Source organism: Hemitrygon akajei, chromosome 5 (genome assembly GCF_048418815.1).
Source record: "Hemitrygon akajei chromosome 5, sHemAka1.3, whole genome shotgun sequence".
Taxonomy (NCBI): Eukaryota; Metazoa; Chordata; class Chondrichthyes; order Myliobatiformes; family Dasyatidae; genus Hemitrygon; species Hemitrygon akajei.
This window is the reverse complement of record NC_133128.1, coordinates 149238713-149251900: the sequence shown is the minus strand read 5'-3', so window position 1 is coordinate 149251900 and position 13188 is coordinate 149238713. Positions and strand designations below refer to the sequence as shown.

Below are 13188 nucleotides of genomic sequence, written 5' to 3'. Positions count from 1 at the left end.
AATAAGCTGCAGAATTAGAAGGAAATGAGGAGAGGAAATGGTACTCTCCAGGAAGCAGGCTAGACCCAATGTGTTGACTAAGGGGGTGGTGATATCCTACTTCATATTGAATTGCTATTTTAGTGTATAATTCTTGCATAAGCCTTTTTGACTCCAGGGTGACTAAGCAATGCCTGATAAAGTGATCTGAGAAAGGGTCACACATGGATTCAAACAATAATTTAACAAAGTTCCCAAAACTTCCCAATGAGTTATGTAAATTCAGAAAAGAATATTACATTTTTCTAGAAACTTCGACCCAAAGGTAAGGAAGGAAGCAAAATTATGGGAAACAACCTTGACTGGGAACTGAAGAAGGGTGTCGGCCCAAGATATCAACTGCTTATTCTTTTCTGTAGCTGCTACCTGACCAGCTGAGTTCCTCCAGTGTTTTCCATGTGTTGCTTTGGATTTCCATCATCTGCAAACTTCCTCGCATTGGTGATTGACAGGGAACCTGCTAGTTAAAGGAGTTAGAGGAGATGACTTTGGCACTCTACTCTTACTCATACTTGTCAACCCTTTTCAGTCCAACTTGTACACATGGTTTATTAATCCCTTAAGAAATGGTTCTAACTCTGAGGGAATGTTTCTCTGACTTAAAACATTTTTGAAGTACAACTATAATGCAAAATACTATATTATACTATAAAACACTATAAAGGATGAAATGCTGAATTTTGATCAGTTTATTAATAGAAATCTACAAAGTTTTATCACTTCCTGTGTTAATTATGAACATCTTTAAATTACAACTAATGTAACATAATGTTTGCAACATCTTGAATGTGATAACTATTACTACGGCTGTTGAGAAATTCAAATAATTCATGACAATCAGAATTTCAACTTCAGAGAACATCGATATCTTTGAACACTACAGGAGGACAATGCTTTGCCCTTGGCAGAGTGCTGTGAGTCAAGATGCAGAGAAAAAGTGAGGCGAGGATTTGTCAGGGTAGAGAGAGAGTCAGAAGAGAGAGGAAGTAGAGGAAACAGAGTGAGTAGAAGAAAGGAGACCTGGAAGGAAAGAGATAGGGAGGACTGCAAGAACTGTGGCTGGGAAAAGGAAATGGAGTGCAGTAGTAAAAGAGATAGAAGGGTGGAAATGCAGCTTCAAGTCAATGGCCAAAGAATACGCTCCTGACTTGGAAAAATACATTCCCTTTTTCCATTTTCCACTCCACACTTCTCTTCAGTCCCTGACCCTCTCATCCCTTTCTCCTCTCTGTTTCTCTCTCCTCCCTATGGTCCCCTTCTCTCTACTGCCACTGCTCCTTCACTATTCTCCATAACCCTCAGAAGAGCAGGATGTCCATTTAGAACAAAGATGAGGAGGAATTTCTTTAGCCAGAGGGCAGTGAATCTGTGGAACTCATTGTCACAGATGGCTGTGGAGGCCGTCACTTGGTATATTTAAGGCAGATGTTGAAAGTTTCTTTACTAGTCAGAGCGTCAAAGGGGGAAGGCAGGAGAATGGGATTCAGAGGGATAAAAAAAAATCAGCTATGATGGAATGGGCTGAATGGTCTAATACTGGTCTATGTCTTATGTTTTTATGGGGCTGGTTGCACTTCTGAAATTCTTGCCAGGGAAGATTGTGTAAGAATGATTATCCTATTCATCTAAATAAAGTAAGTGCAAGTGAATGTTTTGTTTCATTTTTAAAGTAATATTTGTGGTTACTCATTAGGGATTTGGTGTACATTTAATCTGACTGCATATTTAATTTAACTGCAGGTCAGCTGAGATCATGGGCAGCAATTTACGCTATATTGTTGGCTCAGAATGATTCAGCACTTTTCACAAAACATGCTTGCTATTATGCATACATGAAGGGCCAGTCAGACATTCCTTCAGAGGCCCACAATTATTACGGTGGTTTACACAGCATCTAGGAATGAATTTCAAACTAAAGATTTAAGAAAGTGAGCTCCAAAGATTGGGAGAGGAATGCGGAAGAACTGTCTCTAAGCACAGAACCAATCTAGAAACAGAAAATGGATCATCAATCGTAATTCCTATCTTATGTTGTTTCACTTCACACCTCTGGTTAATTCTACTACATTCCTTCGGGAATTAGACAGGAAACATACAGTGCATGGATAACATAGTGTTTCTATTATTTCCATTTATTCTTTTCTTGGGATGAATACATTTCTTAAAAATGTATTCCACGTTACTGTTGGGGTGGGTTTCAATTCAAACCCAGCAATGATGAAGAAATGGCAACATGCTGAGATGGTCTGCAATTTGATGGGGAGCCTACTGGTGGTGTTTCCATCAGCTGCTGTGCATGTCTCCCTTGGTGCAGAGATCACAGGTTGAAGAGGTGCTGTCGGAGTAACTTGGTTCAAAAACTCGAGTGCATTTCAGAGATGATCCGCACTGTGGTTGGTAGTAGAGGAGATTTACAGTAATGACTATCATCTCCTGGATGGTATTGTATTTCTTGAGTGGTGTTAGAGCTGCACCCACCCAGGCAAATGCACAGTATTCCATCATGTTTTTGAGTTGTGCCTTGCAGATCATGGAGATTATGGGGTGAGTTCCTGACTACAAGATACTCAGCCTCTCATAGTCACAGTAGCTATGTGAATGGTTCAAGTGGATTTCTCATGAATATCGATCCCTGGATACTGACTATGGGAGACCTCAGTGGTAATAACAAAGAATAGAAAGGTACTGTATTTGATTAAGTTCTCTTATTAGATATGATCACTTTCTGGCTGAATGTTGCTTGCCATTTATCAGTCCAAACCAAAACCTTCTGGATAAGGCTGCATGCATGTAGCATCACCTCATTAACAGAGGAGCCGTAAATAGAATTGAACATTGGACAATCATGAACAAATGTCATTGCTTTATATTGCGTAATGGAAGGAAGGTTAATGTCATTGTTTCATATTGTGTAATGGAAGGAAGGTTGGGCCCAGGATACTGTTCTGAACAATTCCCATATTGATTATGGGACTACAATTATTGACCTTCATTAACAATAATAACCATAACTTTACTGTAAGCATGAATCAAACCACTGAAGTGTTTCCATTTTGAAGCCCAATAACTTTATTTTACCAGAGCTCTTTGATGTTATTTCAGTTAAATGCTACAGCATTGTGAGTAGCAGTCATTCTCACCTCACCGCTGGAACTCTGCTCTTCAATCCAAATACAGCTTGAGCATGTGATGAGGACTGGTGCTAAATGGTTGTTGCATTACTTAGACTGGACCTCAACGAGCAGGCTGTTCGGCAAGTGCCATTTGAGAGCGCTGTATATTACTCTTTCTAAAACTTTGCTGAAGATTGACGGTAGACTGACTAGGCAATTACTAGTTGGTTGGATTTGTCCTGCTTTTTCAGTTCATAGGACATGTCTGAGCAGCTTTCCGTGTCATTGGACAGATGTAAATACTGTAACTACACTGTTACAGCTTGAATATACCGCATCCAATTCCAGATACATCTCACACAACTAAGACTACCCATCTCTCCCATCTTCAATACCTATGGCTGCAAGCCTATTTCAAGAATATTAAAGAATATTTGGAGCTCAATATAATAACTTAAAAGCAACAGCATTAATATTAGTCAAAAGAATGATGTGTTTTTCTGAGATGTTCACATTGCAATTTTAATTTGCTTCTAACTCCAAAAAAACAAGAGTAAAACCTTGAAGTTTAACTTTTTCATTTTGGCTTTTTACATATGATGAAAAAAATCAATATTTTATTCAAACTCTCCTTAGCATCCAGTTTCTTATATAGTATTGTCTTTTCCTGATTGGCCACTTGTTTACAGATAGAAGTATACAAGTTCTCACAAAATCATTTTAATTGCAGCACCCTAAGTATAACCAGTAACCAGTATAACCCTCTTAATTATACTGTATAAAAGTATTCATGCAGTGTTCATTTGTACATAAATTCACATCCAGTGGGAATGTCCCATTTTATGTTCACATTCATGCTTCACTTAATTTTCCAAAATCAGGTTTCAGATATCAATAACGCTGATCAGTCAATATTGCCCCTATGCTCTAGATCATGAAGCCATTAATTGAAATACACTTAAGTACATTGGAATTATCAAGCTTCTTGAATTAGCAATTTCTTTCAAGTTTGTGAGTCAAGCTACCAATCAACTTGGTTCAATAAATGCAGCATAGTGCTGATTACCTAATGATCACCAAATAAAACCACATTGTTAACCTGATCCATTCAAATATCCTTAATTATGGAAATGTAGTCTATTACAAAGGGGAAGCTTTGAATGACAATCTCTAATGCAAATTAATTTTGTTTTGTGATCGAAAATGTGAGCATCAAATTATCTGCAACTGATTAAACAGGATGGATCTGTCCTGCTGTGAGGACAATAACTGAGGAATACTATTTTAGTTATTTGGTAGAAGGTTTAGAGGGAAGTAGGAAATGTGTGGTGGGAGTATCAATGCGGAGACAATTTTAAACTACACACAGTTGAGACACTGACATCACTAATATGAAGAGTGTTGGAGGGAGGAAACCTCAGCATTTATGAAGAATACTGCATGACCATTTTGAAAGCCATAATTAACAGAACTATGGACCAAAGACCTGGGATGTCCGGACTGTCTTACGCAGAGAGGTTAGAGAGGCTGGGCTTGTACACGCTGGAATTAAGGAGATTGAGAGGTGATCTGATTGCAACATATAAGATTATTAAGGGATTGGACAAGATAGAGGCAGGAAATATGTTCCAGATGCTGGGAGAGTCCAGTAACAGAGGGCATGGTTTGAGAATAAGGGGTAGGTCATTTAGGACAGAGTTAAGGAAAAACTTCTTCTCCCAGAGAGTTGTGGGGGTCTGGAATGCACTGCCTTGGAAGGCAGTGGAGGCCAATTCTCTGGATGCTTTCAAGAAGGAGCTAGATAGGTATCTTATGGATAGGGGAATCAAGGGATATGGGGACAAGGCAGGAACCGGGTATTGATAGTAGATGATCAGCCATGATCTCAAAATGGCGGTGCAGGCTCGAAGGGCCGAATGGTCTACTTCTGCACCTATTGTCTATTGTCAAAGAACTGGGAAATGGATTTTCCTAGAGTCTATTTTTGGGCAGCATGGCCATGATAGAACAAAGATATCTCCTCCTGTGTTTAAGTTTTAACGATTCTAAAGTCTCCACTCTAAGGCGTAACAATGCATGTCTGCACAACCCTGAAAATATGCATGCCTGGGGTTTCAAATACTTTGAGTCCAATTATAACAAACTTTCATGCCAACCTACTTTGCACAATATTTTCAATAACAAAGCAATTTATCTTGTTTTCAGCAAAGTTCTTCCAAGCTATTAGTAACTGATATTCATTCATCCAAAAATTGACGTCTATTCTTTTAATAACAATTGCTGTTCCTCTCACCCACACTACTTACTATTCCTTAAATGTCTGTATTGTCTGTACATACAGAATTCTCTTGAATCCCACTATAATTGTCCTGAGGCTGGCCAACTTCTCGACTTGTGGTAGGAGGACTCAGAGAGTTCTGCTTCGAGGCAGTTTTCCTAACTTTCAGTTTTATACCTATTTAGAAAAAATATGGGCAGTTTAATATTAAATAAATGATTTACACTGCCATATACCATTCAGATACTCATGCTGTTTAAACTTTCTGGTTGCAACTTGTACAAATCGGTATAGATATTGTCTGCTCATATGTAACCAATTTCCAGGGATAATAAATATATCGTTGTTTATGGAGAGAAATCAAGAGTATCATAAGACATATACATAGGAGTGAAATTAGGCCATTCAGCCCATTGAGGCTGCTATGCCATTTCATCATGGCTGATTTATTATCCCTCTCAATCCCATTGTCCTGCTTCTTCCTGTAACTTCTGATGCCCTTACTAATCAAAAACCTATCACCCTCCGCTTTACATATACTCAATCACTTGGCCTCCACAGCCATCTGTAGCAATTAATTCCAGAGATTCACCACCCTCGGGCTAAAGAAATTCCTGCTCATCTCTGTTCCAAATGAAAGTCCCTCTATTCTGAGACAGTGCCTTCAGGTCCTAACCCACTATAGGAAACATTCTCCCCACATCCACTCTATTCAGACTTTTCAATATTTGATATGTTTCAACTAAACCCCTCTCATTCTTCTAAACTCCAGCAAGTACAGGCCCAGAGCAATTAAATTTTCCTCATATGTTAACCCTTTCATTCCTGGAGTCATTCTCATGAACCTCCTCTGGACCGTCTCCACTGCCAGCACATCATTTCTTAGATAAGGGGCCAAAAACTCCTCTGAATACTCCCACTCTGGCCAACGGCTTATAAAGCCTCAGCATTACATCCTTGTTCTTGTATTCCAATCCTCTCGAAAAGAATGCGAACATTGAATTTGCCTTCCATCCCACTGACTCAACCTGCAAGTTAATCTTTAGGGAATCCTGTTTAAGGACTCCTAAGTGCCTTTGCACCACTGACTTTTGAATTTTCTTCCCAAATAGAAAATAGTCTATGCCTTTATTCCTTCTACCAAATTGCATGACCATACACTTCCCTACACTATCTTCCAACTCCCACTTCTTTTGCCCTTTTTCCTAATCTGTCTAGGTCCTTCTGCAGACACCCTGGTTCCTCAACCTACTTAACTCTTCACCTATCTTCGTATTATTCACAAACTTGGCTGCAAAGCCATCAATTATGCCATCCAAATCACTGATATACAGTATAATGTAAAAAGGAGCAGTCCTAACACCGACCCCTGCAGAACACCACTAGTCACCAGCAGCCAAACAGAAAAGGCCCCTTTATTCCCATTCTTTGCTTCTGTCAGTCAGCCAATCTTCTCTCCATGCTAGTATGTTTCCTGTAATACCATAGGCTCTTATCTTGTTAAGCAGCCTCAGATACAGCAACTTGTCAACAGCCTTCTGAAAATCCAAGTAAACAAAGGAGACTAACTACTCCTTTGTCTGCCTTACCTGTTATTTCCTCAAAGAATTCCGACAGATCTATCAGACAAAATTTACCCCTAAGGAAATCATGCTGACATTGGGCTATTTTATCATGGGCCTCCGTGTACCCCAAAACTTCATCCTTAGTAATTACTTCAACATCTTCCCAACCACTAAAGTCAGGTTAACTGGCCTATAATTTCCTTTCTTCTGCTTCCCTCCCTTATTAAAGAGTGAAGTGACATTGGCCATTTTCCAGTCCTCCAGAACCATTCCAGAATCTAGTAATTCTTCAAAGATCATTAGTAATGCTTCTACTTTCTATTCAGCTAGCACTTTCAAAACCCTGGTGTGCAATCCATCTGATCCACGTGACTTAACCACCTTCAGACCTTCCATCTTCCTAAGCACCTTCTCCTTAATGATAGCAACAACACTCACTTCTGCCCCTCTACACTCTCAAATTTCTGGCATATTGCTAATGTCTTCTACAGACTGATGCAAAATACTTACTAAGTTTGTCCACTTTTTCTTTGTCCCCCATTAATACTTCTCCAGCATCATTTTCCAGCAGTCCAATATCCACTCTTGCCTCCCTTTTACTTTTCATATATTTGAAAAAACTTTTGGTATCCGCTTTTATGTAATTATCTAGCTTACCTTCATATTTAATCTTTTCTCTTATTTTTTTAGTTGCCTTCTATTGGTTTTTTAAAAACTTCCCAATATTCTTTAACACCCCATCAATTTTTGCTTTATTACATGCTCCCTCTTTGGCTTTTATGCTGTCTTTGAATATTCTTCTAAGCCACAGTTGCCTCATCCTCCCTTTAGAATACCTCTTCATCTTTTGAACGTACCCATTCTGCACCTTCTGAATTGCTCCCAGAAACTCTAGCCATTGCTGTTCATGCCTCTGTAATCTCTTTACTCCACTGTAATAATGACACATCTGACTTTGTCTTCTCCCTCTGAAACTGCAAGATGAATTCTATCATTTTATGATTGCTGGCTCCTAAGGGTTCCTTTACCTTAAGCTCCATAATCATTACACAACACCCAATCCAGAATTGTCTTTCCACTAGAGGGCTCAACCACAACTGCTCTAAAAATTCATCTCATAGGCTTTCTACAAATTCCCTCTCTTGGGATCCAACACCTAATTTTCCTAATCTATTGTACCCGCATATTGAACTCCTCCATCACTACATCACATTGCTCTTTTGACATGCCTTTTCTATCTCCTGTTGTAATGTGTATCTCACGCCTTGGCTAATATTTTGATGCCTGGATATAACTTCCATGAGGGTCTTTTAACCCTTAGCGTTTCTTAACTCTACCCACAAGGATTCAATATCTTCTGATCCAATGTCACCTATGTATATCATCATGACTGAAATTTTCAGAACAATCTATTATAAATAATCTTAAAATCCTAATTTCCAGAATGAAATCTATTCTAAATCAACTTAATTTTCTGGTCAAAGTCTTCTTTGTGACACTTATCAATGAAGTTGTCTTGAGTACCATGGAAAATTAAATCCTTTGGAAGAAACACTAACAAATGTTAAAGCATTAAACTAATGTTAGGGCTGGGGTAATTCAGTGGTTATGTAGCAGGACTGATAATTCAAAAATCTGAGCTGAAATGAAATTTGAAAATTTGAGAAATAAAGAAATTAAATGACAATTGGGGACAGCAAAAGTAACCATTTTAAATTGTTGTGATTGTTCCACTTGTTCACTAACTGCTTTTGCCCCCTTATGGCTACTGTGCCACTAGAGGGCAGCATGGTAGTGTAGTAGCTTGGGTAACACTTTACAGGGGTTTAATTCTCGCTATTGACTGTAAGGGCCTGTACGTTCTCCCTGTGACTGTGTGGGTTTCATCCGGCTGCGCCAGTTTCCACACATTTTCCTAAATTGTACAGGTTAGGGTTAGGAAGTTGTCGGCATGTTAATGCTTGAAGAATGGCAACACCTGCGGGCTGCCCTTAGCACAACCTTGGACTGTGTTGGTCAATGAAGCAAACGACACATGTCACTGTACGTTTTGATATACATTTCACAAATAACCTCACCTTATCTTATTTCAAGTGATTCAAATGCACACTAACTTTGTTACTTAACTGTTATTTACAATGGATTAGGAAGATTCACAACTCAACAATCAGAAACACCAATCAATTCTAATCTTGCTACTGATGTCCAAATACAATGAATTAATATTCAAACTGTTTCCAGTTTGAGTGAGTAGCTTAGAAGATAAAATAAAAAAATGCATTGGTTATTTATCTAAATAAAATAAAACTCTGTTAATCTCGTATGCTTAGGACTTTGATCACACCAGACTAGCAGGTTTTCCAGACTATCAGATGTTATTTTATTGATAACCCAACAACATTAATTCACATTTTTTTACATGCTACTCACTGGCATTTCAGTGAACTCAAGGTAAGATTAAAGTGAACACTGCAAAAGGACCACGTGAGTTTAAAGGGAACATTGAAAATATCTGTTGGAGAGCCACATGACAAACTCTTGGGATTTCCTAATTGGAAAGCAGATTATCAGAATTCTAATGCACTCTTGACCCCTGTGAGAAGATAGAGAAAAAATTGCGGAGGCCCTTGCAGAGATTTTTGCTTCAACCCTGGCCACAGGTTGCGGAGAACTGAGGAGTGGCTAATGTGGTACCATTGTTCAAAAGGGGTAGCAAAGGCAAGGCAGGAAACTCCAGGCTTGGACATCAGCAGCTGGTTAATTGCTGGAGGGGATTCTGAGGGACAGGATGTACCAATGTTTGGAAAGAAAGGCCTGATTCAGGACCATCAGCGCAGTTTTGTGGGTGGAATTTGTGTCTGACAAATCACTTGGAATTCTTCAAGGAGGTAACCAAGAAGGTATGGAGGGTAGAGCAACAGTTGCTGTCTATATAGATTTAAGCAATTCCTTTGATAAGGTTCCTCATGGCACGCTAGACTGTAAGGTTAGATTACAGGAGGTTGGTGGATTGGTTCCTTAATTGGGTCAGTGGTAGGAAGCAAAGGGTGATGGTTGAGGGTTATTTCTCAAACTGGAGGCCTGTGTCTAGTGGTTTACAGGGCAGGGTTAACAATTTTATGGATGACAGTAGAACAGGTAGTGTTGCAGATAATGTAGAGGTTAATAAAAATTATTTGGTGGGGAGATCTTGATCAGCTAGTTATGTGGGCTGAAAATTAGCAAATGGCTTTTAATCTAGATAATTTTGAGGTATTATATTTTTAGATATGAACCAGGGTAGGACACTGGTGAGTGTGTTGGAACAGGAGGACACAGAAGTACACGTGTGCAATTCACTGAAAGCAGAGTCACGGGTGTGGTAGAGGCATAGGAGTTGGGTAGTCATGTTCCGTTATGTAAGATATGGGTGAGGCGACACTTGGAGTTTTGGTCATATTGTCATAGGGAAAAGTTATTAACCTATAAAAGGGTGCAGAAAAGTTTTACCAGGATGCTGCTTGGACTTGAGAGCCTGAGTTACAAAGAGACGTTGAATAGACTAGACATTATGCCCCATAATGTAGGAGAGTGACGTAATAGTAGATAAGACCATGAGGGACATTACAGGGTAAATGCACATAGTCTATTTCCAAGGGAAGAGGCGCTAAAAAAGAGAAGGGATATGGTTAAGAGGTGAGAGATCAAGGACAGTGTGTATTTGAATGAGCTGCCAGAAATAATGGTTGAATTCGGTACCATAGCAACATTTAAAAGCCATCTTGATAAGTACATGGATGGGACAGGTTTAGAGGATGATGAGCCAAATACTAGCAGATTGGACTAGCTTGCAAGGCAACATGGATAAAGAGGTTGAAGAGCTTATTTCCATGCTATATAACTCTACGACTCTATCCTACTGTACAAATTACCTGGGAAGAACTTGAGGGAAAAAGACTAAGTAGCTCAACCTTCAAAATAAAAAGATATACTCCACTCACTCAATCTTTTAGCATGTTCTGCTGCACAGGCTGCAGTCAGCATTGCAAAAGGATGCATGGACAAACTAGATGGCTGAACATGTCCCTGGAAGATAAAAGGAAACAATACCTCTATCACGCATTCTCTGAAACACACATTCCAACCGTTTCCAATAAACTGTGAATTTTAAATTACAGATCAGATTTGCTAAACCAACACAGTTAGGCAGATTACCATCGTATTTGCCAATATTTTAAATGGATTTGTCCCAGTTATTAGTATTTGTGCTAATCAGGGCAGTGATGTTAGGCTACACTTAATATAGTTGAATCAAAGATCAACACCCGGAGAAACATTATTTGCTGTCAACAATTGCAACATTGCACCATGCTCCTTAGAGGAGACAAATTTTAGATTCCCGCTGTCTATCCCACAGAGTGAAGTAAATAAAAATTGGATTAACCTTTCTTCAGATGTCTGGTAAAATTCCTTAACTGTGAGCTATAGCAAAGTGGCAATCAGGGTTTATAACAGGGATTCATAGTCCCAGATGATAAGATCATCAGATCTACAGCTATTTTGTGTATTTACTAAGCACTTATACAAAGGAAAAAAAATTCTCAATGTAGTAATTGAATGCATGATTGTAACAACATTAAACACAATTGGAGAAGTTGTATCATTGGAAATGATATTCAGATCTTTGCGGTCTTCCATACCTGTCTTCTGTAACAAAATGGCTTGTACAGTAGGTTCCAGTTCCACTGCAGACTTCAAATCTACAATACACTGCTGCACTGCAAGGAGTGCTTTAATATCAGACCCATGACCCCAGCCCTCTCAACTGAGTTTGAAAAAATCACTCTGAGCTATTTGAAGGAGGGTTATTTGTCCCTGATGTCTTGGATCTATCCTTTGACCATTAATCGCTGGGACAGACTACTTGGTCATTAACTTATCACTGTTTATGGAATCTCACTAGCACAGATTCACTACTGTGCTTTTTATAGCAGTGACAAAAGAGATGGATGATGCCGATGGATACAAGTTTGTTTTGGCAACTATTGAAGAGTAGGGTTATGACATTGGTGGTGGTGACCATCCCATAAAGTGCTGTTGGCATCAGTGCTCACTACTGTAAAGATGGACTTGGCTAGGGATTGCCTAAGCATAAGGAGATCAAGGGAAGGGATGCAGAATGACGGGTTCAGATTAGCCACATCCCATAAATTCTGCAAATATTCACCATATTCATACATGACTTAATGATGAGGTGCAGAGTTAAGCATTCAGTTTTGCTGTTGACACGTTAGATGACACTGTAAGAAATGCAGATTGAAGCATTCAGTTGCAGAGAAACTGATGCACTAAACAAGTGGGTAAGACTATGTAAATAGATTTCAATGTGGGGAAACTGAGAGTAACTAACACCTTTATTTATCTGTTCCTCCAGTTCCTTTTGACTGCTAGGAGGCCTATGATATAACTATAGGGCAGAGCAGAGGGCAACACTCCCACAACTGATTTCTAACATGTGGCATTATTCTAGAAGCCTTTTGCAACTACCAACTAGTCATCATTGCATTCCAGTCCATTGTAGTTGGCCACATAGTTTGAATACACTCTTGTATGAAGAAAATAAATTGATGTACTCGTAAAAAATATGGTTGCTATCCATTGCTTTCATTAATTTGGGGAAACCAGCAACGTGATGGATTGATTCACCATTTGGTGTTTCCATGATAAAATAATTCTTCAGCTTTCCTGACGATGGCACTAGTGTTACATCTTGCTTTTCATTCTCCTTAGAGCAGAGAATGACATACCCAGGAAGCACCCTGGGAATGTTGTAAATTTCCAAATTTAAAAATGTCATAAGTACAAAAGTTCACAACTGTACTACTATAACACTGAAACAAAGGAATCCAAGATGGCGGCGCAACGCAGCTTGCAGCGGCCACTCCTGAGCTGATTATCTGTTATTTGTGAAGCGGGGTGCCGTGCACAATCATAATCGGATGAAAACAGACGTGGGAGCACAAAGGAACATCTGGAACTCTCCAGGAAGACCTTCTTTGTTGCTGCTGCTGCTGTGAGGTCCGGGTCTCTGCAGAGAAGAACAGGCCCCCAGTCCTCGGGGTCACGTTGCTGATGGCCGTTGGCGGGGGCGTAGTAGTGCGCTCGGCAGAGGATGGTGCTCGGCGAAGCTGTGTTGGAGGGGATGGTTGGAGGC

At 39.5% G+C, this 13188-nt stretch overlaps 1 protein-coding gene across 4 annotated transcripts in view; it reads right to left on the bottom strand.

Moving 5' to 3' along the window:
• Positions 1-307: 307 nt before the first annotated feature.
• The window catches only part of LOC140728302 (uncharacterized protein C2orf80), a 40841-nt gene continuing 27960 nt past the window's right edge, over positions 308-13188 (bottom strand). For 3 of the 4 annotated variants that reach the window (XM_073046841.1, XM_073046838.1, XM_073046840.1), the window contains 2 exons: positions 10976-11060; positions 3661-5607 (listed from right to left, as the gene is read on the bottom strand). In XM_073046841.1, the coding sequence (XP_072902942.1) occupies positions 5465-5607; positions 10976-11060 (228 nt within the window). In that variant the 3' untranslated portion in view covers positions 3661-5464. Of the gene's footprint in view, positions 500-3660; positions 5608-10975; positions 11061-13188 lie in introns of those variants that run through there. The other variant, XM_073046839.1, reaches the window with a different exon arrangement.